Consider the following 22,051-nt stretch of genomic DNA (forward strand, 5'->3'; position numbering starts at 1 on the left):
GTCCATTAACATGTATGCTCTTTCTTTCAGGCGCCCCTTTACATTAGCCGCAGCTGCAGTTGTTGTTTAACAGCTTGCTTACAGCGCTCATTTTACATAAACTGCTAATTAACCGCACTCATTTTAATTGAGTTACATGTTCGCCCCTTAATGCTATGCAATGAAAATTTTTAATCAAACCAGTCGTCGACCTTCTAAGCATTTCTGTTTGCCTGGTATTTTTGGGAAGCTTTAGCTAAAAATTTGGGGCCCAGCTGGCGACCAGGGCGCCCTGTGCGGGTATGCAATGAACCTTCCGAGCATTTCTGTTCGCTGGAGTTATGTCGTTTTGAAACGTCATATCTCCGCGCGGAGTTCTGTCGTTTTGGAACGTCATATCTCCGCGCGGAGTTATGTCGTTTTGGAACGTCATATCTCCTCGCGGAGTTATGTCGTTTTGGAACGTCATATCTCCTCGCGAAGTTATGTCGTTTTGGAACGTCATATCTCCGCGCGGAGTTATGTCGTTTTGGAACGTCATATCTCCGCGCGGAGTTCTGTCGTTTTGGAACGTCATATCTCCGCGCGGAGTTCTGTCGTTTTGGAACGTCATATCTCCGCGCGGAGTTATGTCGTTTTGGAACGTCATATCTCCTCGCGAAGTTATGTCGTTTTGGAACGTCATATCTCCGCGCGGAGTTATGTCGTTTTGGAACGTCATATCTCCGCGCGGAGTTCTGTCGTTTTGGAACGTCATATCTCCGCGCGGAGTTCTGTCGTTTTGGAACGTCATATCTCCGCGCGGAGTTATGTCGTTTTGGAACGTCATATCTCCTCGCGGAGTTATGTCGTTTTGAAACGTCATATCTCCTCGCGAAGTTCTGTCGTTTTGGAACGTCATATCTCCGCGCGGAGTTATGTCGTTTTGGAACGTCATATCTCCGCGCGGAGTTATGTCGTTTTGGAACGTCATATCTCCGCGCAGAGCTATTACCCGAGATATTAAAAAAAAAATGAACTTTTTCGCCAGCTAAAAATATTTTTTGTCGACCTTCTGAGCATTTCTGTTCGCCTGGTATTTTAGCAGATTTTAATAAAAATCTCGGCAGCCAGCGACTGCCAACAGACGCCTCTTTTGGATATGCAAAGAAAATGTTCTAAAGACTGTTGATTTTTGAATTTTTTAATAAAAAACAGATTTTTTTATTCTTTTATTTCAAATAATTGATTTATTTATATTCAAATTTAAAAATTTGTTGTTTTTTTGCCAATTTTCATAATTATTTCTCTTAAAATTGTAAAAATTATGATAGAAAGTTAACATTTTAACTTCTTTAAACTTAAAATAGCTATATCTGGCTTAATTAAAATTCGATCCTGGAAAAATCTACTTCGTCAGCTGTGGAGGTCCTCAGAGCTCATTCTAGTCCTCAATTTGTCAGTCTGAAAAGATAAAAACACATCGAGATTAAATAAGGCAAAAATTATATGAAGGCATTTTTTGCAAGGAAAAAAGGACATAACACTGTGTGAATACCAATTGATAAGAGGGATTCGTACGAATTCAAAAAGGTATAACATTTCAAAATCTGACAGTATTTACCCGAGATATTAAAAAAAAAATCAACAACAAACTTTGGATTTTCGAGCCGTCCCTCATTTTGAGAAAAAAACGTGATGTAACCCCTTGCTTTTTGGTCGATTTGGGTCAAAATTTAGATTTCCTAGTTTTTGATGCCAATCGATAGTACAGATCCTTACGAGTCCAAAATGGTATAATTTTCGAAAATCGGGCATTATTTGGCCGAGATATTAAAAAAAAAAAAACACCAAAAAAGGTTGACTTTACAAACAAACTATTTTTCGTTCCAAAACTTTTTCTAAGCCATCGTTTTTTAAATTGTTTAAATGTCAATTGAAAGAAGGGAATCCGTACGAATTCAAAAAGGTATAACATTTCAAAATCTGACAGATTTACCCGAGATATTCAAAAAAAATCATCAACAAAGTTTGGATTTTCGAGCCGACCCTCATTTTGAGAAAAAACGTGAAAAAGGGGTTACACCTTTGCTTTTTGGTCGATTTGTGTCAAAATTTAGATTTCCTAATTTTTGATGCCAATCGATAGTACAGATCCTTACGAGTCCAACATGGTATAATTTTCGAAAATCGGGCATTATTTGGCCGAGATAGTCAAAAAAATCATCAAAAAAGGTTGAGTTTACAAACAAACCGTTTTTTGTTCGACAACTTTTTCTAAGGCCATCGATTTTTAAATTGTTTGAATGCTAATTGATAGTAGCTATCCGTACGAATTCAAAAAGGTATAAAATATTAATGCCCACTGATAGAACTGATCCTTGCGAGTCAAAAAAGGATAATTTTCCAAGTAAAATACCCGCTAGAGACTTATAAAAAGATAAAGAATTGAGTTAATAGAAACACGAAAAGTTTGACTATAAATTATCACAATCAATATAATAATTTAATATGCATAGGCATGCATTTGATAAGGATTTCAATAATACATGTAAATGGAATACCTTAAACAATTGCGTTGTTATTAAAGCTCATCGTCCAGATCAAAGTTTTCGGGCGGAAAATCACCCACTTCGACGGATAACGGAGAGACAAAACCTCCATAATTTGGAGGACATACGAAATATGATTTGCCACCAACGCTGAAAAATAAGACATATTAAAGTTTGTTAATTTTACAATTTGTTAAAGTATTACCTTCCGTTATTCTTGCCTAAGGGTTCGTCATACTGAACGCCAATAAAAATACCAGTTTTTCCCTCAAGCGGCCCGTTGTACATTATTGTTCCACGACGCGTTGGGTTCCCAGCCACAGTCACCTACAAGTCGGATTGGAATACAATGTATTAAAGTCTCATTAGGAACTAGCTATTAGCTACCTGACACCGGGCACCTAAAACGCAGCTCTCCGCCCGCTTCTGCATTTGTTCAGCGTGCTCCCGCCGTTTCGCTTCCATTTGTTGCATCTCCTCATCATTATACTTGCCAAGACGATTCTGCTTTAAGAAGTTACGTACAGAATCACCCCTTTGTTCGTATTGATCATTGGTCAGCTCAAATTTTTCAACCGACTCGCTGTCAAATCCGAAGCTTGCAAAGGTGTCAATGACATGGAGCCGCAGGCCATCGCAATTGACATAGAAGCCCAGCTTGGCATCGTTGTTGCTGAGTGCCGTAACAAAGGTGTCACCTTTATACAGTTCTACTTTCATGGTGCTGGCACTCCCTCCAGTTAATATTTCCAATTTGCTCTGTGAAACAAAAATGATCGCAGCTGTTTGGATTTTCATTGTTTATGAACACAAATGAGTACCTTTAGCTGAGCGATGGTTATGTCCTTGGCGAATTTCATCTCAAATGCCACGGCATCGTTATGCGAGTTAGATACATTAGCTTTAATATAAGAGCAATCCGAATTGTCCAATTGAATTATTCCCGACATATTACAAATTCTGCTTTAACGTCGTACGGTACTCAAAGACGTGGGCGATAGCTCTAAGCGATGACCGATAATTTCCAATAAAGTATATTCCACGAATTTTATTGTATGTGTGTGTGGGCTTGGTGAACGCCTGCAGCAGTTGTTACTACGTTTTTGCAATTTACAAAAAGCATAACAGGCAAAGCACACACATACAAATTGAGTTTGACAAAAAAATACATGATTAATCCCATATAAACATAAATTTGTGGAAATGAACAAAATATTTGCCTCTTGCAAACATCGTCTAAATATCGATATGTATCGTTGCAGTCAACCTAGATATATCGATATTCGTGAGCATCACTAGTTTGTATGCAAGCTTGCTTCTGAAATCCTTCCATGTAATGGTGTATAAGTGATGTGAGTCCATTAGAAGGCAGGGCAAGATGTTTAACAGTTATTATGATGATATATAAAAAGGTGTTAAGCTAAGTAAACTGAAAATGCATAGGTACAAATGCTTAATAAGCATTGAACCGCGAAGTAAAACAATGCATCATCCAAAGGAGCAGATTTTAAACTGCTTGACATACGCACTTTTGGCAATAGTCGCAATCTGTGCAGTTGTGCTGCTGTGCGACATATCCAGCCATCGAGATCGATTCTTTTACTCCAAAAAAGACCCAGTTGTACTTGATTTAACCATATCGCATGCACCAGAGGTGCTGCTGCGCCCGGACCCGGAATATCGTGGCCGGAATGTAAACTGCACGTTCTGGGATTGCCTGAACATTTATAAATGCGAGCATGACACGCTCAAAGTCTACATTTACCCATTGCAAGAGTTTTTGGATGAAAAAAGCGACAAGGTAGCCAATACATTGTCAAGCGAATATTTTCAAATATTAGAGATCGTGCTAAAAAGTCGCTATTACACCTCAAACCCAAATGAGGCGTGCCTCTTCCTGCCCAGCTTGGATTTATTGAACCAGGACATGTTTGACAAGAATCTAGCTGGTCCGGCACTGGCATCGCTCAACTTTTGGGATCGTGGTGAGAATCACTTAATTTTTAACATGCTACCGGGCAGCGCACCTGCCTATAATACAATATTGGATGTGAACATAGACAATGCGATTGTTTTGGGCGGCGGCTTTGATAGTTGGACATATCGCCCCGGATTCGACGTGTCTATACCGGTTTGGAGTCCGTTGGTGCATCAAACAAACTCAATTCCAATCCATAACGGAGCCCACCGAAAATATTTACTAGTTGCAGCTCAGCTAAATCTTTTGCCGCAGTATGCACGGACTCTTACGGAGCTGATGTCGACGGCGAATAATGCTGAGCAAATGCTTCTGCTTGGACCTTGTGACAACAATCAGCTAAAATCTCGCTGCACATTAACGCAGCATCAGAAACGCTGGGAATACCCACGGGTACTTGGCCGAGGCAGATTCTGCTTTATTGGTCGCAGCCTGCGTGTTGGACAGCCCGATTTAATTGAGATAATGTCACAAGGCTGCATTCCTGTGATAGCGATTGACAACTATGTGCTGCCTTTCGAGGATGTGATCGACTGGTCCTTGGCAGCTGTTCGTGTTCGGGAATCCGAGCTGCATTCTTTTATACGCAAATTGGAGTCAATTTCCAATGTAAAAGTTGTTGAAATGCAAAAGCAAGTTCAATGGCTGTACAGCAATTATTTCAAGGACTTGAAGAGCATTACAATAACTGCGCTGGAAATACTTGAAAGCCGCATATTTCCTCTGCTGGCTCGCAGCAGTCGACAATGGAATTTGGTTAGACAAAATAGCCATTCAACCTTCAATCCGCTATTTCTTACATCGCTTGCCCCAAAGTCTCAAGGGTTTACAGCTGTCATTTTGACCTATGATAGAGTCGAGAGTCTATTCCTCTTAATCCAGAAGCTTGCAGTTGTGCCATCGCTTCAAAGTATTTTGGTTATTTGGAACAATCAAAAAAAGATGCCACCACATTGTGAGTATATTATTCTACTTGGCAAATTCTTAACAATCAATAATGTTTTGTCCTTGCAGTATCTACGTTCCCAACAATATCCAAGCCGTTGAAGATAATACAAACTAGGGAGAATAAGCTTTCAAATAGATTCTATCCTTATCCTGAAATCGAAACTGAAGCAATACTAACTATAGATGACGACATTATTATGTTAACCAGTGATGAGCTTGATTTTGGGTAGTTATTTAACTTATAAATATATTCGATTTCTTATGTGTGATATTTTTTGTAGATACGAAGTGTGGCGCGAATTTCCCGATCATATTGTTGGATTTCCCAGTCGTATTCACATATGGGATAATGCAACGATGCGATGGCACTACGAATCCGAATGGACGAATCAAATATCAATGGTACTTACTGGGGCTGCGTTTCATCACAAATACTGGAGCCACATGTACACGTATGCAATGCCAGGCGATATAAAACACTGGGTGGATGACCACATGAACTGTGAGGACATCGCAATGAACTTCCTTGTGGCAAACATTACAAACAATCCGCCCATCAAAGTAACTCCACGCAAAAAGTTTAAGTGCCCTGAGTGCACAAATACCGAAATGTTGTCAGCCGATTTGAACCATATGCGTGAACGTTCTGCTTGCATTGATCGGTTCTCAAAGATCTACGGACGAATGCCTCTTCGCACGGTTGAGTTCAGAGCTGACCCCGTTCTCTTTAGAGATAACTTCCCAGATAAGCTGAAACGTTACAATGATATTGGAAGCTTGTAAGCCGCTATCATGCAAACATATTCATATATGGACATAATTTGTAGACGAAATAGCTAAAGACTTATCCAAAGATGATATACATATAAATATGAACTTCTTTCTTAATGTTACGAGTGCATTTTAAATGGTGTGTTCGCTAAGACGTTTGCAATGATCGCAATCGACAGAGCGGCGAGACATTGATATAACCCGCACCCAAATGCGATCGACAAATGTAGGCAAAATGCAGATGGGCGCAACTTCTGAATTCATAAGTTATATCCAGGCGCAGTCTATTGTCTGTTCGGCCATGCCCGTCTGTGTGAATACGTCGATGTCAAAGAATAGCGGCTAAAGACAATATATTGAATGAATTCTCATTTATCTTATGCAGAAGTTATACAGATATACAATTTTTTTTCGGCTTTCGACCTAGTCAAGAAGACTTGCTAAGCTAAAATATGTTATTTAAATTCTGTTAGCACACGCATTTCAAAACAATTTCGCTTTTTGAAAACCTTTCTCTACTCGCCCTAAAATAGTATGAGTAATCTTTTGGTTGTTCATTAATTTTATATGTCGACTTTATACCTTGATCAATTGACACAAATCTAAGCGCTATTGTTTGGAACATTACCATAAGTAATAAAATAGAGCTGATTATATAAAAATTATAAACTCTTCAAATTCCCAAGTTTTTTGACAATGTTAAATTAATCATACTAGTAGAAAGTTAAATAAGCAAATAAACTTACGAGATTTATCACTAATCGATGAAGTTGAATAAAAACGCGGCCGGCACAAAAAATGCTTGTTTTAGATTGATCGTGGACCGAATACCGCCATAGGGCATAGGTATTAACAATAAGTTTCGGGTAGAGTTTGGATTTTATTGTATGCAAATGTTAAACGAGCATGTTATGAAAATATAAATACCTAGACTGAATTTTTCTGGCGAGTTGTATATATAATATCAGTTACACGTAGTTACGCTCCATTAACAGTAGCCAGATATTCCTTGTAACGTTGCTCTTGTTGTTGTTGGAGCTTTTGAAGTTTCTTCAGTTGTCCTTTGCTAATCTCTTTGCCGTCTTTGTCATGTGTAGGAAGTCCCTAAAATAATGTGTATGATTTAGTTGTATTCTGTATCTAGTCGTATTCTACTTACGTCTTCACCGAATGCCGAGTACTTTTCAGTTTCGCTGAGGAACATCTTTTTCGGATCAATTCGACGTTGTGACTCCTTAGCTGCTGCAGCCTCTGCCAAAGCTTGTTTTTTACGCTCTTTTTCGGCAGCTCGTTCTGCTTCAGCAGCTTGCTTGGCCTCGCGTTCGCGCAATAGCATATCGCGATCAACCAATTTGACAGCAAACTTTCCACCATCCTTATCCTCCAATCGAACACCCAAATTGGGCAAAACATCATCACGCAGATCATCGCACAGTTTAAGTATGTCGAATGCTTTTAACACCTTCGCCTGTTCACGAACGAAGTTGCGGAATTCAGCCACAGATTGAACATATGGCATTACCACCGACTCGTGATCGTTGATTTCTGAATTATTTGACTCTGTGCCGGTCAACGGAAAACCAATGCCTCCGCGTGGGCCTGAAATGGCTCCGAATATATGCAGCAAATCCGTAATATATGTGGCTACCTTGCGGAGTAACAGGTGGTTAAGCCTTGTCTTATTGTCGCGTATGTATATGTTCGTAGTTGATACCAGTTCCCGGACTGAGTCGAGGGCGCTGCGCGTATCAATGTTATCTACAATAAAATGCTATTACTGATTGCCAAATTAATTTGTACAGTGAAACATACCACAAAGGGCCGCATGCACTTGACCCTGCGCTTCGTTAAACTTTGCCTGCAAGGCCGCCTCCACAGCAGTCCACTCACTAAACTGTTGCATAGGTTTTCCAGATAGCACATGGCGTGTTAAGTCTTTGACATTCAAGAAAAATTCCTATAACAATGGGACGTTAGTAAATGTATATATTGTAGTCCAAATTTCGTTGAGTTATGCTTACATTAAGGAACTTTTCGTACTGAGTGGCCATCTCCATAGTATTTTCGGAATAATCGAGCGTGTCCTTCCAAGAGTGCAGCAAGAAGGCCAGGCGCAGCTGCGTAGCTGAGTGCTTTCTTAATGCCTCTTGTATCGTTACAAAATTCTTAAGAGACTTGGACATCTTGCAGCCGGCAATTGTAAGGTGACCGGTGTGCAGAAAATACTTTACCCATTCCGACTCACCAAATGCAGCCTCTGATTGGGCTAGTTCATTGTCATGATGTGGGAACTTTAAGTCTACTCCGCCAGTGTGTATGTCGAATATGGATCCAAATATATCCGATGCCATTGCGGAACACTCGATATGCCAGCCAGGTCGACCGTGTCCCCAAGGGCTGTCCCACCAAGGCTCGCCAGCCTTGCTTGCTTTCCACAGGGCAAAATCGTTTGGAGAGCGCTTCTCTGAGAGCCGATCCGCAGTGACAGACAAATCACCTTCGCCCTCCTGTAGAGACGTTGTATCGCCATAGGCTTCGGGTACAAGCTTTGCATAGTGATGCTTTTCGCGTTTGTCAAAGCCATTCACATCAAAATAGACTGAACCATTTGCTTCGTAGGCGAGCCCATTATCGATAATGCGTTGAATAAATGCAACAATCTGAGGCACATATTCCGATACTCGCGTTAATACATCGGGTGGCAAGATCTGATATTATTTGCAGTAAGAAATGATATAAATATTAATATATATATACATATATATATAAATTGGTAGATGACTCACGTTGAGTGATTTCATATCATTGTGAAAGTGATCTTCCCAATATCGCGGCAATGCTTCAAAGACGGTATTGTCATTTACATGGGCACCCTTCTTTCCATCTAGCCACTCTGCAATCGGATCCTTTGCTTCGGCTAAATAGTGGCACCTCATCTTAGCTATTTCGTCCGCGTTGCCACTGCTGACAGCTTGCGTTAGTGCTTCCAATGCATCGATCATGCGTTGTAGCATCTTTTCCAGCATGACTTTCTTATCAGGATCCGTATTTTTATCGCACTTGACCTGCAATTGATTGAGTACCTCTTTTTGCTCGTTCAACAATTGCTCGAGAGGCAGCTGCTCAGCCCCACTTGCATATTGCTCATACAGATGATACTGACGCGCTCGCTTTATAATTTTGTCGTCAATATCGGTGATGTTCATGACGTAGTGGATGTTGTAGCCGAAGTAATTGGCCAATATGCGTCGCAAAATATCAAAAGAAATATAAGATCTGTGGGAATATCAAGATTAGATAGTAAATAAACTGTGATTGCTGATGTGGCTATCACCTGGCATGTCCCATGTGCGAAGCATCGTAGACGGTGGGGCCGCAGCTATACCACTTAACATTGTTGCCGCTCAATGGTACAAATTCCTCCTTTTGTCTGGTTAGACTATTGTACAATCGTAATTGAGGACGTGCTGAGGTTGTTGGCGCTTGCCACGCCGGCTGTATTCGCTTCGACATGCTGGGTATCTTTGCTGTGCTTGCGAGCTTCCAACACGTTTATTTCTCAATGGAAACTCATAGGCGTCAGCTGTTTGACTCAATCAGGGTTGCTAGCAAAATATCGAAGCAGTCGTATACCGATGAATTGCATAGCCACAAAACATTCACTGTCCTCATGGAATTTATTTTTACAAATGTTTTGTGCTTTTAAGGAACAGTCCCAGCTTCTTGTATTTTTATTGAAATGATAACTTTATTGTTTACATACATATGCTCGATTGGACCCCAGAACTATTAAATTCAAAAATGAATTTAATAATTGTAAAGATAGTATCGCAAATACAGAAAGAAGTCATATCAACATAAAATCCACAATTAATATCTAGCTATCTATTTAGATAGTACTTACTAGTGGATCTAATTTAACATTTATTTTAAAAAAATTCGTTGTTAATGCGAGTCGAATTCCGAATTATGAATTTATGGTTTTGGTTTACAGGCAATCATATAGACTGGAAATAGCCCTTTGGGAAAATTTTGTTGCCGTACTTTTCTCGCAACACGAAAGCCAGCTTCTTTTAAAAAACGTTCATATAATTCTAGTGGACGAGTAACTGATGAATCCTCGTCGTCTTTTATCACTTCCTTGGAGGTGCTGACATTTTCTTTTATGCAAAAGTAAGCGCCTGGCTGCAAGCTGAGGCGCATGCGACGAAAAAAAGCCACAAGGTCTGGATCTGTTAGGTGTCCCAGAACCCATTGGCTCCAGATAAGATCATATTTGTTTGTGGGTGAGAACTCTTGTAGGCCGAGATTATATATTTCACCCAAGCCATTCCGACGAACTGACTCCGATGTGCACAGCTCGCGAGCCTTTTCAGCAAAGGCGGCATCTTGCTCAACAAGGTCGACAGTTTCAAAGAGTGGTATAAGTAGGTTGCATGACACTCGTCCTATCCCGGCACCGCAGTCCAGGGCCAATTTTTTACCCGGCACTTTAAGCTCGCGAAGAAATATTTTCGAGCCTTGTATATCAATTGCGTTAATGTAGCCAAGACCGCCCAGCATACCGTTTACTGTTGCTGGCACTTCGGACCAATATTTTTGTGCCTTGTTGTAGAATTCGGGTACTACCTTTTCATTTTCAGATGTGCTGGACGCCTGACCAGGTGATTCCTTTTCATGTATGATGCCTTCCGGCATTTGACCCTTACAATCTTGAGAGAAACGCAGACCGTCCTCGTCCATAGTCACTACTTCTGAATCTAACTTATAAGACATTTTTTTGTAAAATACTAATCCTAAAATATTTAATTGAATTCTAAGTGATTGAGTTATCCTTATACTACTTACCGCATACTATGATAATACAAATAAACGTGTACAGGGCTGCAATTCATTGATAGAAAGGGAACTAGTTTCTAAGTGAACTCACCGAATCTAGTTCAAATCATTTGTTCATCATATATAACAAAATCAGAAAACTTGATTGAAATGAGTGAAGAGCAAAAAGTTAGCATTAATATAAGAAACCCAAATTTGGGAATTTTTTAAATTTAGCAATTCGCGATGTTGGGAGCTAAGCATGTTCAGTTTTCTATGTGTGCTTAAATATCGCACTGATTTTCTTAAAAGTGTTCACATTTATATGAACAAGCAATACCGATACAAACGTACACACAATATCGATATTTAAATCATACGATAGTTATCGAGGTACGAAACATTATCAAGTTAATACGACCAATATATAAAAACAATAAATTTGTTTGCTTACAAATAAGTATGACTCTTGACGTTGATGCACAAAAGAAAGATGAGAAGCTATTACTTTCAACAATACAGCAGGAATATAAAATTTTGGCGGAATAGTAAGAATTCAAAGTACCAAAGCTTAGCATCATCAAATAATCACAACCTTCGTTTAACTACAAATAGCAAAATGATTGAATCGGAGAAGGTCTCGGGCATTTATGTTATTCCAAGCTACGCCAATTCCTTGCGTAAGTATATCATACTTGGCTACATTAAAGAAATAGATACATTTACTTTTGATTTTTTAGAATGGTTTGGAGTATTTTTTGGTCGACAAGGCTTTTATGAAAACAGTGTATTCCGCTTTTCAATATTGTTGCCGGATGGCTTTCCAGATGACAAAGCAGTTCCAGTAAGTGCCTGATATGGATATAGATATATATTGGAGTTTGATAATAGACATTGTATTATTTTTATATAAGGCAATTATTTTTCAACACAACGTTGTACATCCACTTGTTTGCCCTTACACAAATAGTCTAGACATCAGCCATGCGTTCCCGGAATGGAGATGCGGAGAAGACCACCTTTGGCAGGTATTGAAGTACATACAAGCGATATTTGCCGATCCATTGGACAGCATTCGCAGCGTGGCTAATATCCAGGAACTCAGCAACCCAGAAGCTAGCAAGCTGCTTAACACCAACCGAGACGCATATGCAGCACTTGTCCAAGAGAGTATAGTGGAGAGCAAATCGCGCGTATATGATACACCGCCAACAGAAGACCCGCATTATATAGTATTTGAAAAGTTCCAAGCAAATGTACATGGACCAGTTTTGGATCAAATACGCAAAAGTAGAAACACAATTGTGCCTGCTGAAAGTGGTGTAGGCGGGGCTGCCACGGGACTTTCATGGGTTAAAGTCAAAGAAGGCGATTTTAAGCCTTTGAGCATTGAATAGTCGTAACAATATATATATGCGTAATGTACATAGTATGTTCTCTCAATAACAAAATCATTAAATTTATTCTCAGTTTGACAAGTGCGGAAATTTTATGCGCTTTCGCATTGAGAATTCATGCCGAACCTTTGACAGTTGTTTATCCATTCATTTTCCAGCTTTAGTTTAGTTCCATGCCAATTAAAATGTGTTGGCGATTTATCACCATCAGCAAACACGAAGTTCTGGCTAAGCTCAATGGCCAATTTAGAACGAACAAGTCCAATGCCACCTACTTTTGGCCAAGCTGGATGATATACTCGCCCGCTTTTTGGGTGCATATAAAGATTTTGCGGTTCAAAAGGCACCGACAAATCTGGACCTCCATGTGCATAGGTCAAAACATCACCGACTTCACAGGCGTCCTTCTTCAGTTGATCAGTAAACACAATGGGCGTGTCATCACAACGCACATAATTCCGTTCTCGGCCACAAAGCGAGATGTAGGGGAAATCTTGGTATCGTTGTGATTCATTCAGTCGCAGGCGACTGAAGAAGAATTTTAGAAAGACCTTCTCTTTAAAACAGGATGTAAAATTTTTCATTTTGGCATCGTCCAAAAAGAGCTGCAAGTGAACAAAAAAATATGTGAAAGGTGTTTGAGCTTTAGTTCTCTAGCCGTCCGACTGGAGTATACCCTGTACCCGACTTTGCATGCAGATGATATTATAAGACCACAAAGTGCCAAGGTGTGAAAAAGATCGAGATTGGGATGTGAGTGAAGGCATGATAACATATTGTATTTACACACCATGCCATCGTGATCGATGTAATAGAAGTATTCTCGTATCCTAGGCTCGGGCGACTGTCCCTGTGTATAGCTCGTGATAGAACGCCGTAAAATCCAACTAAATTTAACATTCTTAAAATTCACGAGTTGTTTCGTCTGGAGCACAGCCATGTGAGCAATACCTTGACCGAGGGGTAGACTTTAATCAGCTGATTTTGTACAATTATATATATATATATATATATATGTACAATACGCATGTTTAACTTGTTATGTAGAGAATTAAACTAGAAATTTGTAATTTACATTTTATATTTGTATGGGTAAACCTAGGCAAATCTATTTTTTCTTTTTGTTACTGCCACCTGATTTTTGCATGCGACCGACTTGCATATTCTTTAGCTTTTCATTAAGTTTCTTTTTAGCATTCTTGAGCTCCTCTTCTTGTCGTATAGTCTTTAATGGCTTCGGATGGAGAAATTCTTTACGGGCCTCTCGTCTTTTCTCCAAACCGCAACCATGCACCTCGGGCAGGCCGTGCTTGAAGCAGAAACGCTTGGAACAGAGCTCACAGTCTTGGCCCATTAGACTTGTTTTGGTCTTGCAGCGTGGGTAATCGCATAGGTTATCCACTGTTTTCACGGCAGTCAGCACCTCATCCAGTTTGAGATCGACTATTTGACTGGGAATACGCTCCAAGAGCTCCAACGTGTTGTTAGTGCCATAATCGGCAGGTTTACCAGCCTTGGTAGGTGGGAATAGTGGCGCACTATCTACATTTGCAGAACTTGACGGATTGCAACTGTTGTCATTAACTGGTTTCGCTTTGTCTGGGTTATACTCTACTTAGTGAAACAGTTTTAAATGATTTCGAATGATATTACCTGCCATTGTAAATACATAAGCCAAATCCTTTTGTTGATTGCAAACACACACGCGTTATACAACACTGTTGAGCAGACTGTGATTACTAACAACAACGCGCTTTGACATTTTTTAAGACATTTTGCTTTCGAAATAAAATATACAAGTACAGGGTGCTACAAATTTCAGCGACGTATAAATCTCAAAAACAAAAAAAAAAAAACTAATGTGCAGACATGTTCACTCTTGAAGCTGACTAAAAGTAAATTTAAGCAAAATGTGAAAAACATTAAAGGTCGCAGCTGATCATAAAACTAAATTCTGTTAATTTTCTTGCGTTGACCACGACCTATCCCAAATTTGTATTTATTTAAGTTGTGTACGGACGTTGAATTTTTAGAAAAACAGTGTCTTTTAAGCAAATATTACAAATATATATTATAACGAATATTAATTATAATTTCTTTATTTTACAAATTAGAGCATTATAAGTCGACTCATGGTGATTGTAATAATAATAAAAATAATGGTCCGGCATAGCCATTTGACATCCGATAAGGATGTCCATCCTTACCATGTTAATGCATCACTGGATGGGTTTATCTTGGACCGACGAAGCGGAAGGACGTTCTTACACATAAATTTATATGTGAGTATATATGTTTGTATTTATTGGATGTGTGGTAACAAATTTTCTATAAATGCTAAGTTGAGCTATTTAATACAATTTGTTTAATTCTATAAAATGCTATTTTTTAATGCATGCATAATTAACTCGTCAATATCTTTACTTTGGGAGACATTTGTAATTGCCATCACGTTCTGCTTCAAATTATTGCAATTGTATGTTTGTTTTTCGTTCGCCTCGCACGGAAAACAATTATAATTTATTCTCTGGTGTGGATGTGACAGCTGCATTAATAGCTGTCGCCACATAGTCAATATTGCCCGTGTTGAGGCCGCACATGTTAATCCTGCCCGTTTTGAGCAAGTAAATATGGTAATCTTTAATCAGTACACCGACTTGTTTCTCATTAAGACCCGTGTACGAGAACATGCCAATTTGATTGACAATGTGATCCCAGTTTCCAGGAGTTCCCAACGCAACAAGTTTATCTCGCAGTAGTTTGCGCATCTGACGAATACGGCTGGACATACTTTTGATAGACTCCATCCACTCTTGGCGTAGATCAGGCGTATTCAATACTTTGGACACAATGCGAGCCCCATACGCTGGTGGATTTGAGTAGAGACCGCGAATAATTAGCGTTAGCTGCGAATGGATCATGTCTCTGGTAGCACCGCTCTGCTGCACTATCGTCAAGTTTCCAGCTCGCTCGCAATACAATCCAAAATTCTTGGCGAACGATTGGCAGACAAAAAGCTCAAATCCGCGGTCTACAAAGTAACGTATCGCCCAGGCATCCAGATCGGGATCACCGCTAGCAAAGCCCTGGTATGCTGAATCAAACAGTGGGAAAAGCTTTTTACGTTCCATCAGATCAGCAATTTGTTTCCATTGCTCATGGGTGGGATCCATGCCAGTTGGATTGTGTGCGCACGCATGCAAAATAATTACAGACTCTGCCGGCGCCTGGTCTAAGTCAGCCAGCATGCCCTCCAAATCCAGCTGGCGTTTGTTTTGGTCCCAATAACGATATGAATGCAATTTGGTAAAGCCCGTATCAGCGAAAATCTTATGATGATTCTCCCATGTCGGATTGGAATAGTAGACTGTTTGCCGTTTCAGTTGATGGTGTAAAAATTCAGCAGCTACACGCAGCGCACCTGTGCCGGATATAGTTTGCACACCAAAAGCCTGCAAAATAATAAATTTATTTAAAACTAACAAATGTAATCCAAACGAAGGATAGCTTATTGCTCGTATCGATAGATATATCAACTCGGTGTTTGATGCTGATCAACCCTATTGACGTACTCTAACGAATTATTGAGTTGTCAAATGGAAAACTTACACGCTTCTCTTTTAATGCTTTTGATTCCGATCCCAAGACCAATTCAGTTGCTGCACGCGTGAACGATTCCAGTCCTTAAAATATACAAATGATTAGTTATTATCTTATTTGCTAGAAAGCACAACTCACCTGTCACTGGTAAATACTCATGATTAATTAACTCATCTGTGGCGATTCCCACTTCCGTTTTGCGCACAACCGGAAGTACCCACGGCTGACCAGCATCCGTCCTGTAAGCTGCAAGTGAGGATCATATTACCATATATTTATCGAGTTTTACAATAAATTGATGATTTGCTGGGCAAAGTTTCGGGTTCAAATTCATTTCTAAGAATCTTTTTGATAAATCACTTGAGACGTATTTCACTTTTTTCGCAAAGCCCAAGCATACTTCGAGGAAGATGCGAACAAAAGAGTAGTTTGAAGTTTAAAGTCTTGTCCGATTGGTCTTTAACTTATTATATCAGAGATTTTGAAGAGCCCGCTTTAAAATCATTTTCATGCATCTTTTCAATCGACTCTTCTGAGTTTTAGATGCAAACTTACTTTCAAAGCCCTACATAATTCCTAATGGAAATTTGTATCAGATATTTTGGTAATTACAGCCGCAACAATTCTAAATTGGTGGAAAAAGGGTGAATGACATTAATTTAATAACTATGCGATTAGCATCAAAATCACATTCAAAATCTTTGGACATTTTTTTTATTATTTAGCGCATATGAGAATTTTCGCTATAGATTTTGTCTAAAGAAAAAGCCGAACGAAATGCCGGCAGTGGGATCCATTAAAATTTTCGGTTCTTCCGCCCTGAATTACTATAAAAATATTATAATGGAGAGGTAAAATATATCTGTGCGTTTAATGCGGACAAGTGGCTGATAATCGATAAGATATGAATTATTGGTTGCTGATCAAAGTTCTCTTTTTTTGTTTATTTTAAATGCTACACATCTGACGATAATTGAAATCCATACGTATTTGGCAATAGTCCATAATCCATTATACAAAACTTAAATCAACTCGATTCATATACTGTACAATTCACAATTTGTCATTATTATCATTAGATTAAACACATACATATATATGTTTTCGTATGTTAAGTAACTGCATATGTGTATGTATGTGTGCACATGTGAAAGTATTAGGTGCACACAGAATGTATAATATATGCATATGTACTTGTTATGCATATACAAATTCATAAAGATACATACATACATATGTAGTGTCAATGGGCCGTTGTAAAGAGCAATACACTTCATCTCGCAATTTGACATACAAATGTCCTCTAATTTTACCTAAAGCCAACTTGGTTTATAAGCTCACAACTATATATGTATGTATGTATGTGCGTTTGAACTGTATTCATTTACATTTGTGGCAGAACAAGAAATTTACTGTGCGAAATTCAATATGATAGCCGAATGTTTACAAAAAACATAGACATGTATCCAGTTCAACATTAACATATGAATAGTTCTACATAAATATGTATTTAGAATTCAAAAAACCTTAGGCAAGGTCAAAGAGATTATTGTAGAATAAAGAAATTATATAAATATGAGATGATAAAGTACATATGAAAAATGATTTTAATAGTTTACAAATACTTTTTCATACATACCACCCACAGACAAGTTGACTTTTTTGGTGGATGCATCATCCTGAAAAGCTCTTGTTAAGGCAAAGACTTCAATTGCCGGTCCTTTAGGCACATTGGCAAAAATTGACGCAGACATCATAAACGTTGCAATTCCAATCAAAACGATTATAACAAATAAACCTTCTACGTCGGCCGAATTGGGCTGCGAACGAACTTGTATCGATACACTCGATAATAATATTCATTATGTTCTTTTCAAATATCGATACATTTCATTATTTATTATGGCCTCAAAACAGTAGCGGGATTCCTGAAATTGAGACTACTCGCACAGCTGATTAGCGCACAAGTAAAAAAGGCGCGAAAGCCCAAAATTACGAACGGATATGTTAAAACTATTCTTCTAAACCTTTTACTGATGGCTTTTTGCAAAGTAGTTTTTAATATATTAAGTTTAGCTAAAATTGGTATAAAGCCATGTTGTTGGTTTATTATTTATTAAAACGTGAACTGAACGTATCCATATCGTTCGCATACAAACTCAAGTGTGCCGGGTCATTTTCCTTGAAGAGAACGGCCACACTGGCAAGTAAAACGACATCAGCCTCGTTAAATCTTTTAGTGTGACCATCATTCCCTTACTTTTTAAATTTTATCAGTTTCAGGGAAAATCAGTTAGATTCGAAACATTGGCACGGGCTCGAACTGTGAACCAAACCACCGAACATATCTGTTGAGTCCGAAGTCTGTGTGTATAAGGGTATTTAATCTTTGACGTCTCGCTTTTTTCTTTTTAATATTTTTAATATTTATCTATTCCACAAAATCAAATTTAATTTATTTTTATTTAAACGAGGTGCCAATACGATGGGCAGGTATAACACTCGACCAAATTTCAATTCATTCATTTGACGGGTAAACAGAAAACTGATTCATATCTATATAAATCTTTTTATCCCGACTGACTCTTGACTGAACCTGAAATAAACAAAAACTAATCAACAAATTATGATTAGATCTATGCCTATGAAGCGGCAGGCTGTTATCGTTCCTAATCGATTTCGGAGAATCGAGGAAGCTATCGATAATTTACTTAAAGTCCCCAGCTTCTGTTTTTTTCGTTAGACTCGATCTATTTCTTATTTATACCCCGCACATATTCTTCAATGAAATTCTTTTTTTCAATTCTTAGATTGAGTTAAGATTGAGTTATTTGTTGGACGTGTACTACGAACATTTGAATTAATTAATTTTGCTGCTTGTCCAGTAAATGGGTGTGGAGACATGTGAAAGTACGGAATACTAACTTGTGTAGAGGGTAAAGTGGCCTATCCAGTATGTTCATATAAAGCGTTTTTCTCGGTAACCCGTTCCGAGGCCAAGCTCAATGCCCTTTTAGCGGCCTTGTGGAGTTTCTTGCCCACTTTTATGCCTCTTTCTTCAATCGCTAACTTTGTCATCACCATTTGCTCTACATTTCGGAATTCAAATGTGAAGAGTGCCCGACTAGTAACTACCCTGAATCTTCCGCTTCGCCCTAAACCAACCTTATGATAACATGATCTGTTTAATATTTACAAATTTGATGTTCATTTCGATCGTTTGCTTGGACCTGGGCCCAAAGAAATAAATCAAATATTGTTGATTTACATAACTAAGTTGTACTAGAATCTCAAAGATAGAGATTTGCTTAAAGAGCTTATACAAATCGATATTTATCGATTGCAAAGAAACCGCAATAGTCAACAGTTATTCAAAATATACTTGTTTTGCGTATGGTATACGTTTCTTAGACTAAGCCGTAGACGCTGCACAGGAATATATATATATTTTTATTGGAATATTTGAAGCCTTGGAATGAATGCAATGAATAGAGCATACAAATTACTGGTATGGATGCGAATAAGTGTATCTTTCGGCGACTCGGTATCTAGGATAGTGGAAAACACTTCTGTGCGAGCTTTAGGCGCTTATCAAAAAGCGATTTCGGGTTTAACCGAATTATTATTTATTGAATTACAAAGCATTCTTTCTGCTTTCGATTAGTTTAATCTAGTTGGGTTATTAGATCGTGACTTTTAGTATTCAGCAGGTAAATGTTATATAATGATATTTTATAATTATATTTTAATTATAATGTATTTACTGGAAGTAGGGGAAAGCGCTTCTGATAGTCAATATTTTTGCTAGTTGCTGTGGGCAACACAAGTTTGTTTGAGCGAATGCTCGAGGGTGGAATCGTTTTGTAATGGGAATCAACATTTAGTTGAATTTTGAGGAATATGTCGAAGGCAACAACAATCAAGGAAGCATTGAAACGATGGGAAGACCGAGAACAGCAAAATTCGCTGAATGCCAAAAATATTGATTTACAGTTTCAATGGCCACCGATCGAGAAAATGGACAATACACTTGGAACTCTGGTTAACTGCGAGTAATATCTTAATTTAATTAACTATCACATCTAATAATATATTCGCTTGATGTTTCAGAAGAATTAGTATGTCTACAAATATGATTGAGAAAATCTTTGGTCTCTCGGGCATGAAATCTCTGAAGGTCCTATCATTGTCGCGGAACTATATCAAGCAAATATCAGGACTGGTAGGTTGTTAAAAATAACATATTTGATCCGAATTCCTTTGATCTAAACTTCTAACAGGAAGCTGTGGCTGAAACTCTGGAAGAACTTTGGCTCAGCTACAACCTGATCGAAAAACTTAAGGGCTTGTCTGCTCTGAAGTGCCTAAAAGTGCTTTACATAAGCAACAACCTAATCAAGGACTGGTCAGAGTTCAATAGGCTGGCCGAAATCGAATCCCTAGAAGATCTAGTGGTAGTCGGCAATCCTCTGTCGGAGGGCTTGGATGAGCTCACGTGGAGGGCCGAGTGCATCAAGCGCCTACCGACTATACGAAAACTGGATGGCGAGCCTGTGGTCCTCAAGGAGGAACCAATATTGTAAATAAATAACAGAATAATAATAATAAGAATAATAATAATAAAAATAATAATTATAAAAACAATAATAATAATAATAAAATGAAAACTATTAAAAGTATTCTGTCTAAATTTCTCAATAAGAAGATGCAAGTAAGTACGCTGAACTCGAGTATGCTCAACTACAAAATACCCTGTATCCCAAAGTCATGAATTTTTCAAATCATAAATATAGCCTTATGTGAACAACATATTTGGTGTAAAAGCTTATACTGTTGATTTGAAAATGGGAAGAGATATAGACAAGTTTTGAAGGCAATTTTGGCTATAACATAACGGGAATTTCCAAACCTTACAGAAGGACAGACCTCGTCGTATTGTATATCAAAAAAATATATATGTATTTATCGGTTGGGACATGCCTCCTTCTGGCTGCACAAAACCATTTTACCCTGTTTACCTATTTCCAATGGAACAGTATTTTCGGGCTGTCGAAGCATAAATATAGACACAGCGCAGATGTCCAATATATTTTTAATTATATCCACTTAACACTGTGTACAAAAAGCAGCTCGATTTTTTCAGATTGTTTTTTATTTTGAGCTTTACTAACTAAAACTGTTATCTGATAAACACATACATAAATTAGTTCAAGGTATTAGAAGGTAGATTTCCGATGCTAAAAGCATAAATAAATCTAAATAGGTCGGAAATAAAGTTGTATAAAATCACTTTTTAGAAATTTTTCTTTGACGAACTTTTCATCCTTTTACATCAGATTTCAGGTAAACTCTTTTTCTATAATCCACCTTCATGAAATGTGATATAAAAAAAGTGCTTCCCCGTTTGTGGATCATTACTTCTGCTTGAAAGCTGGGGCTCAAAATGTTTCACTTTTTTTATAATTGGATTATTCTTATAGTTCCGATTATCTAGAATTCAATATTTTCAAGGTGATCTGATAAAACTTGACCCAAGGTCTAGCGCGCAAATATTTAATTATATTCTACAGAGTCTTAGAAAAGATTGAGGTAGGAATATTTCCATAAATCACAAACTCTAGATGATAACAGGTACAAAAAAAAAAAAAAAAACTGTCAACAGACAACATGTAAGCCAGAACGCCAAAAGGTAGATAAGTTAAAGGCTATTTTAGATAAGAACATTTTTTTTTATTCGAAACTACTCGCAGAACTGTGAATTAAACTGAAACATTATCTTTTGTAAATGCGTGACTAGCGGAACGTTCCGCTCGATTAACGGCACGTGCCGTGCGAAGTCAACCGCAGGTGAGAAGGCAACTAGCCAAAAATTAATGAATTAGTTTAGTCGGGCTAGCTACAGGTAAACCTAGACTTTTTTATATCTATCAGTTTTATAGATTTCTTAAGGGAGGCACCTTAGGCCACATAAATGTTTATATTAACTCTTAACTCTTTTCCAATCAGCTCCACGATCCAATCAGAATTGC

At 38.3% G+C, this 22,051-nt stretch overlaps 8 protein-coding genes across 11 annotated transcripts; 3 read left to right on the top strand and 5 right to left on the bottom strand.

Moving 5' to 3' along the window:
- Nucleotides 1–1,239: 1,239 nt before the first annotated feature.
- Tbcb (tubulin-binding cofactor B) lies at nucleotides 1,240–3,613 on the bottom strand. 2 transcript variants are annotated; one of them, XM_002049899.4, is made up of 5 exons: nucleotides 3,332–3,612; nucleotides 2,898–3,269; nucleotides 2,716–2,837; nucleotides 2,523–2,660; nucleotides 1,240–1,422 (listed from the first exon to the last, which is right to left on the bottom strand). In XM_002049899.4, exons 1-4 carry the CDS (start codon nucleotides 3,458–3,460, stop codon nucleotides 2,543–2,545), a joined length of 741 nt encoding a protein of 246 aa, XP_002049935.1. In that variant the 5' UTR covers nucleotides 3,461–3,612; the 3' UTR covers nucleotides 1,240–1,422; nucleotides 2,523–2,542. The 2 variants fall into 2 exon arrangements, with proteins under 2 accessions (XP_002049935.1, XP_070066681.1); XM_070210580.1 differs by lacking the exon at nucleotides 1,240–1,422 and having other exon boundaries at nucleotides 2,431–2,660; nucleotides 3,332–3,613.
- Nucleotides 3,614–3,827: 214 nt separating this feature from the next.
- Nucleotides 3,828–6,329, top strand: sotv (exostosin glycosyltransferase sotv). Its single transcript, XM_002049898.4, has 3 exons — nucleotides 3,828–5,443; nucleotides 5,503–5,662; nucleotides 5,718–6,329. Exons 1-3 carry the CDS (start codon nucleotides 3,946–3,948, stop codon nucleotides 6,217–6,219), a joined length of 2,160 nt encoding a protein of 719 aa, XP_002049934.1. The 5' UTR covers nucleotides 3,828–3,945; the 3' UTR covers nucleotides 6,220–6,329.
- Nucleotides 6,330–7,067: 738 nt separating this feature from the next.
- CysRS (cysteine--tRNA ligase, cytoplasmic) lies at nucleotides 7,068–9,783 on the bottom strand. Its single transcript, XM_002049897.4, has 6 exons — nucleotides 9,542–9,783; nucleotides 8,994–9,483; nucleotides 8,229–8,915; nucleotides 8,020–8,164; nucleotides 7,367–7,965; nucleotides 7,068–7,311 (listed from the first exon to the last, which is right to left on the bottom strand). The coding sequence occupies exons 1-6, from the start codon at nucleotides 9,718–9,720 to the stop codon at nucleotides 7,186–7,188; spliced, it is 2,226 nt and encodes a 741-aa protein (XP_002049933.1). The 5' UTR covers nucleotides 9,721–9,783; the 3' UTR covers nucleotides 7,068–7,185.
- Nucleotides 9,784–10,053: 270 nt separating this feature from the next.
- On the bottom strand, nucleotides 10,054–11,003 carry Ntmt (N-terminal methyltransferase). The gene has a single exon (XM_002049896.4). It carries the CDS (start codon nucleotides 10,981–10,983, stop codon nucleotides 10,183–10,185), a length of 801 nt encoding a protein of 266 aa, XP_002049932.2. The 5' UTR covers nucleotides 10,984–11,003; the 3' UTR covers nucleotides 10,054–10,182.
- A 402-nt stretch (nucleotides 11,004–11,405) lies between these two features.
- Nucleotides 11,406–12,547, top strand: peo (pendolino). 2 transcript variants are annotated; one of them, XM_015173844.3, is made up of 4 exons: nucleotides 11,406–11,573; nucleotides 11,641–11,705; nucleotides 11,766–11,869; nucleotides 11,996–12,239. In XM_015173844.3, the coding sequence occupies exons 1-4, from the start codon at nucleotides 11,488–11,490 to the stop codon at nucleotides 12,113–12,115; spliced, it is 375 nt and encodes a 124-aa protein (XP_015029330.1). In that variant the 5' UTR covers nucleotides 11,406–11,487; the 3' UTR covers nucleotides 12,116–12,239. The 2 variants fall into 2 exon arrangements, with proteins under 2 accessions (XP_015029330.1, XP_002049931.1); XM_002049895.4 differs by having other exon boundaries at nucleotides 11,412–11,573; nucleotides 11,940–12,547.
- A 938-nt stretch (nucleotides 12,548–13,485) lies between these two features.
- On the bottom strand, nucleotides 13,486–14,235 carry LOC6627187 (DNA-binding protein SMUBP-2). The gene is made up of 2 exons (XM_002049893.4): nucleotides 14,076–14,235; nucleotides 13,486–14,021 (listed from the first exon to the last, which is right to left on the bottom strand). Exons 1-2 carry the CDS (start codon nucleotides 14,080–14,082, stop codon nucleotides 13,531–13,533), a joined length of 498 nt encoding a protein of 165 aa, XP_002049929.2. The 5' UTR covers nucleotides 14,083–14,235; the 3' UTR covers nucleotides 13,486–13,530.
- A 256-nt stretch (nucleotides 14,236–14,491) lies between these two features.
- Got1 (Glutamate oxaloacetate transaminase 1) lies at nucleotides 14,492–17,837 on the bottom strand. The gene is made up of 4 exons (XM_002049892.4): nucleotides 17,662–17,837; nucleotides 16,161–16,268; nucleotides 16,032–16,105; nucleotides 14,492–15,874 (listed from the first exon to the last, which is right to left on the bottom strand). Exons 1-4 carry the CDS (start codon nucleotides 17,777–17,779, stop codon nucleotides 14,936–14,938), a joined length of 1,239 nt encoding a protein of 412 aa, XP_002049928.2. The 5' UTR covers nucleotides 17,780–17,837; the 3' UTR covers nucleotides 14,492–14,935.
- Nucleotides 17,838–17,875: 38 nt separating this feature from the next.
- On the top strand, nucleotides 17,876–20,637 carry ODA-Dnal1 (Outer dynein arm dynein axonemal light chain 1). Of its 2 annotated transcripts, none has more exons than XM_032437049.2 (4): nucleotides 17,876–19,732; nucleotides 19,796–20,074; nucleotides 20,136–20,244; nucleotides 20,303–20,637. In XM_032437049.2, the coding sequence occupies exons 2-4, from the start codon at nucleotides 19,923–19,925 to the stop codon at nucleotides 20,603–20,605; spliced, it is 564 nt and encodes a 187-aa protein (XP_032292940.1). In that variant the 5' UTR covers nucleotides 17,876–19,732; nucleotides 19,796–19,922; the 3' UTR covers nucleotides 20,606–20,637. The 2 variants fall into 2 exon arrangements, with proteins under 2 accessions (XP_032292940.1, XP_032292939.1); XM_032437048.2 differs by having other exon boundaries at nucleotides 20,133–20,244; nucleotides 20,303–20,636.
- The last annotated feature ends 1,414 nt before the right edge of the window (nucleotides 20,638–22,051 follow it).

Source organism: Drosophila virilis, chromosome 5 (assembly GCF_030788295.1).
Source record: "Drosophila virilis strain 15010-1051.87 chromosome 5, Dvir_AGI_RSII-ME, whole genome shotgun sequence".
Lineage (NCBI taxonomy): Eukaryota > Metazoa > Arthropoda > Insecta > Diptera > Drosophilidae > Drosophila > Drosophila virilis.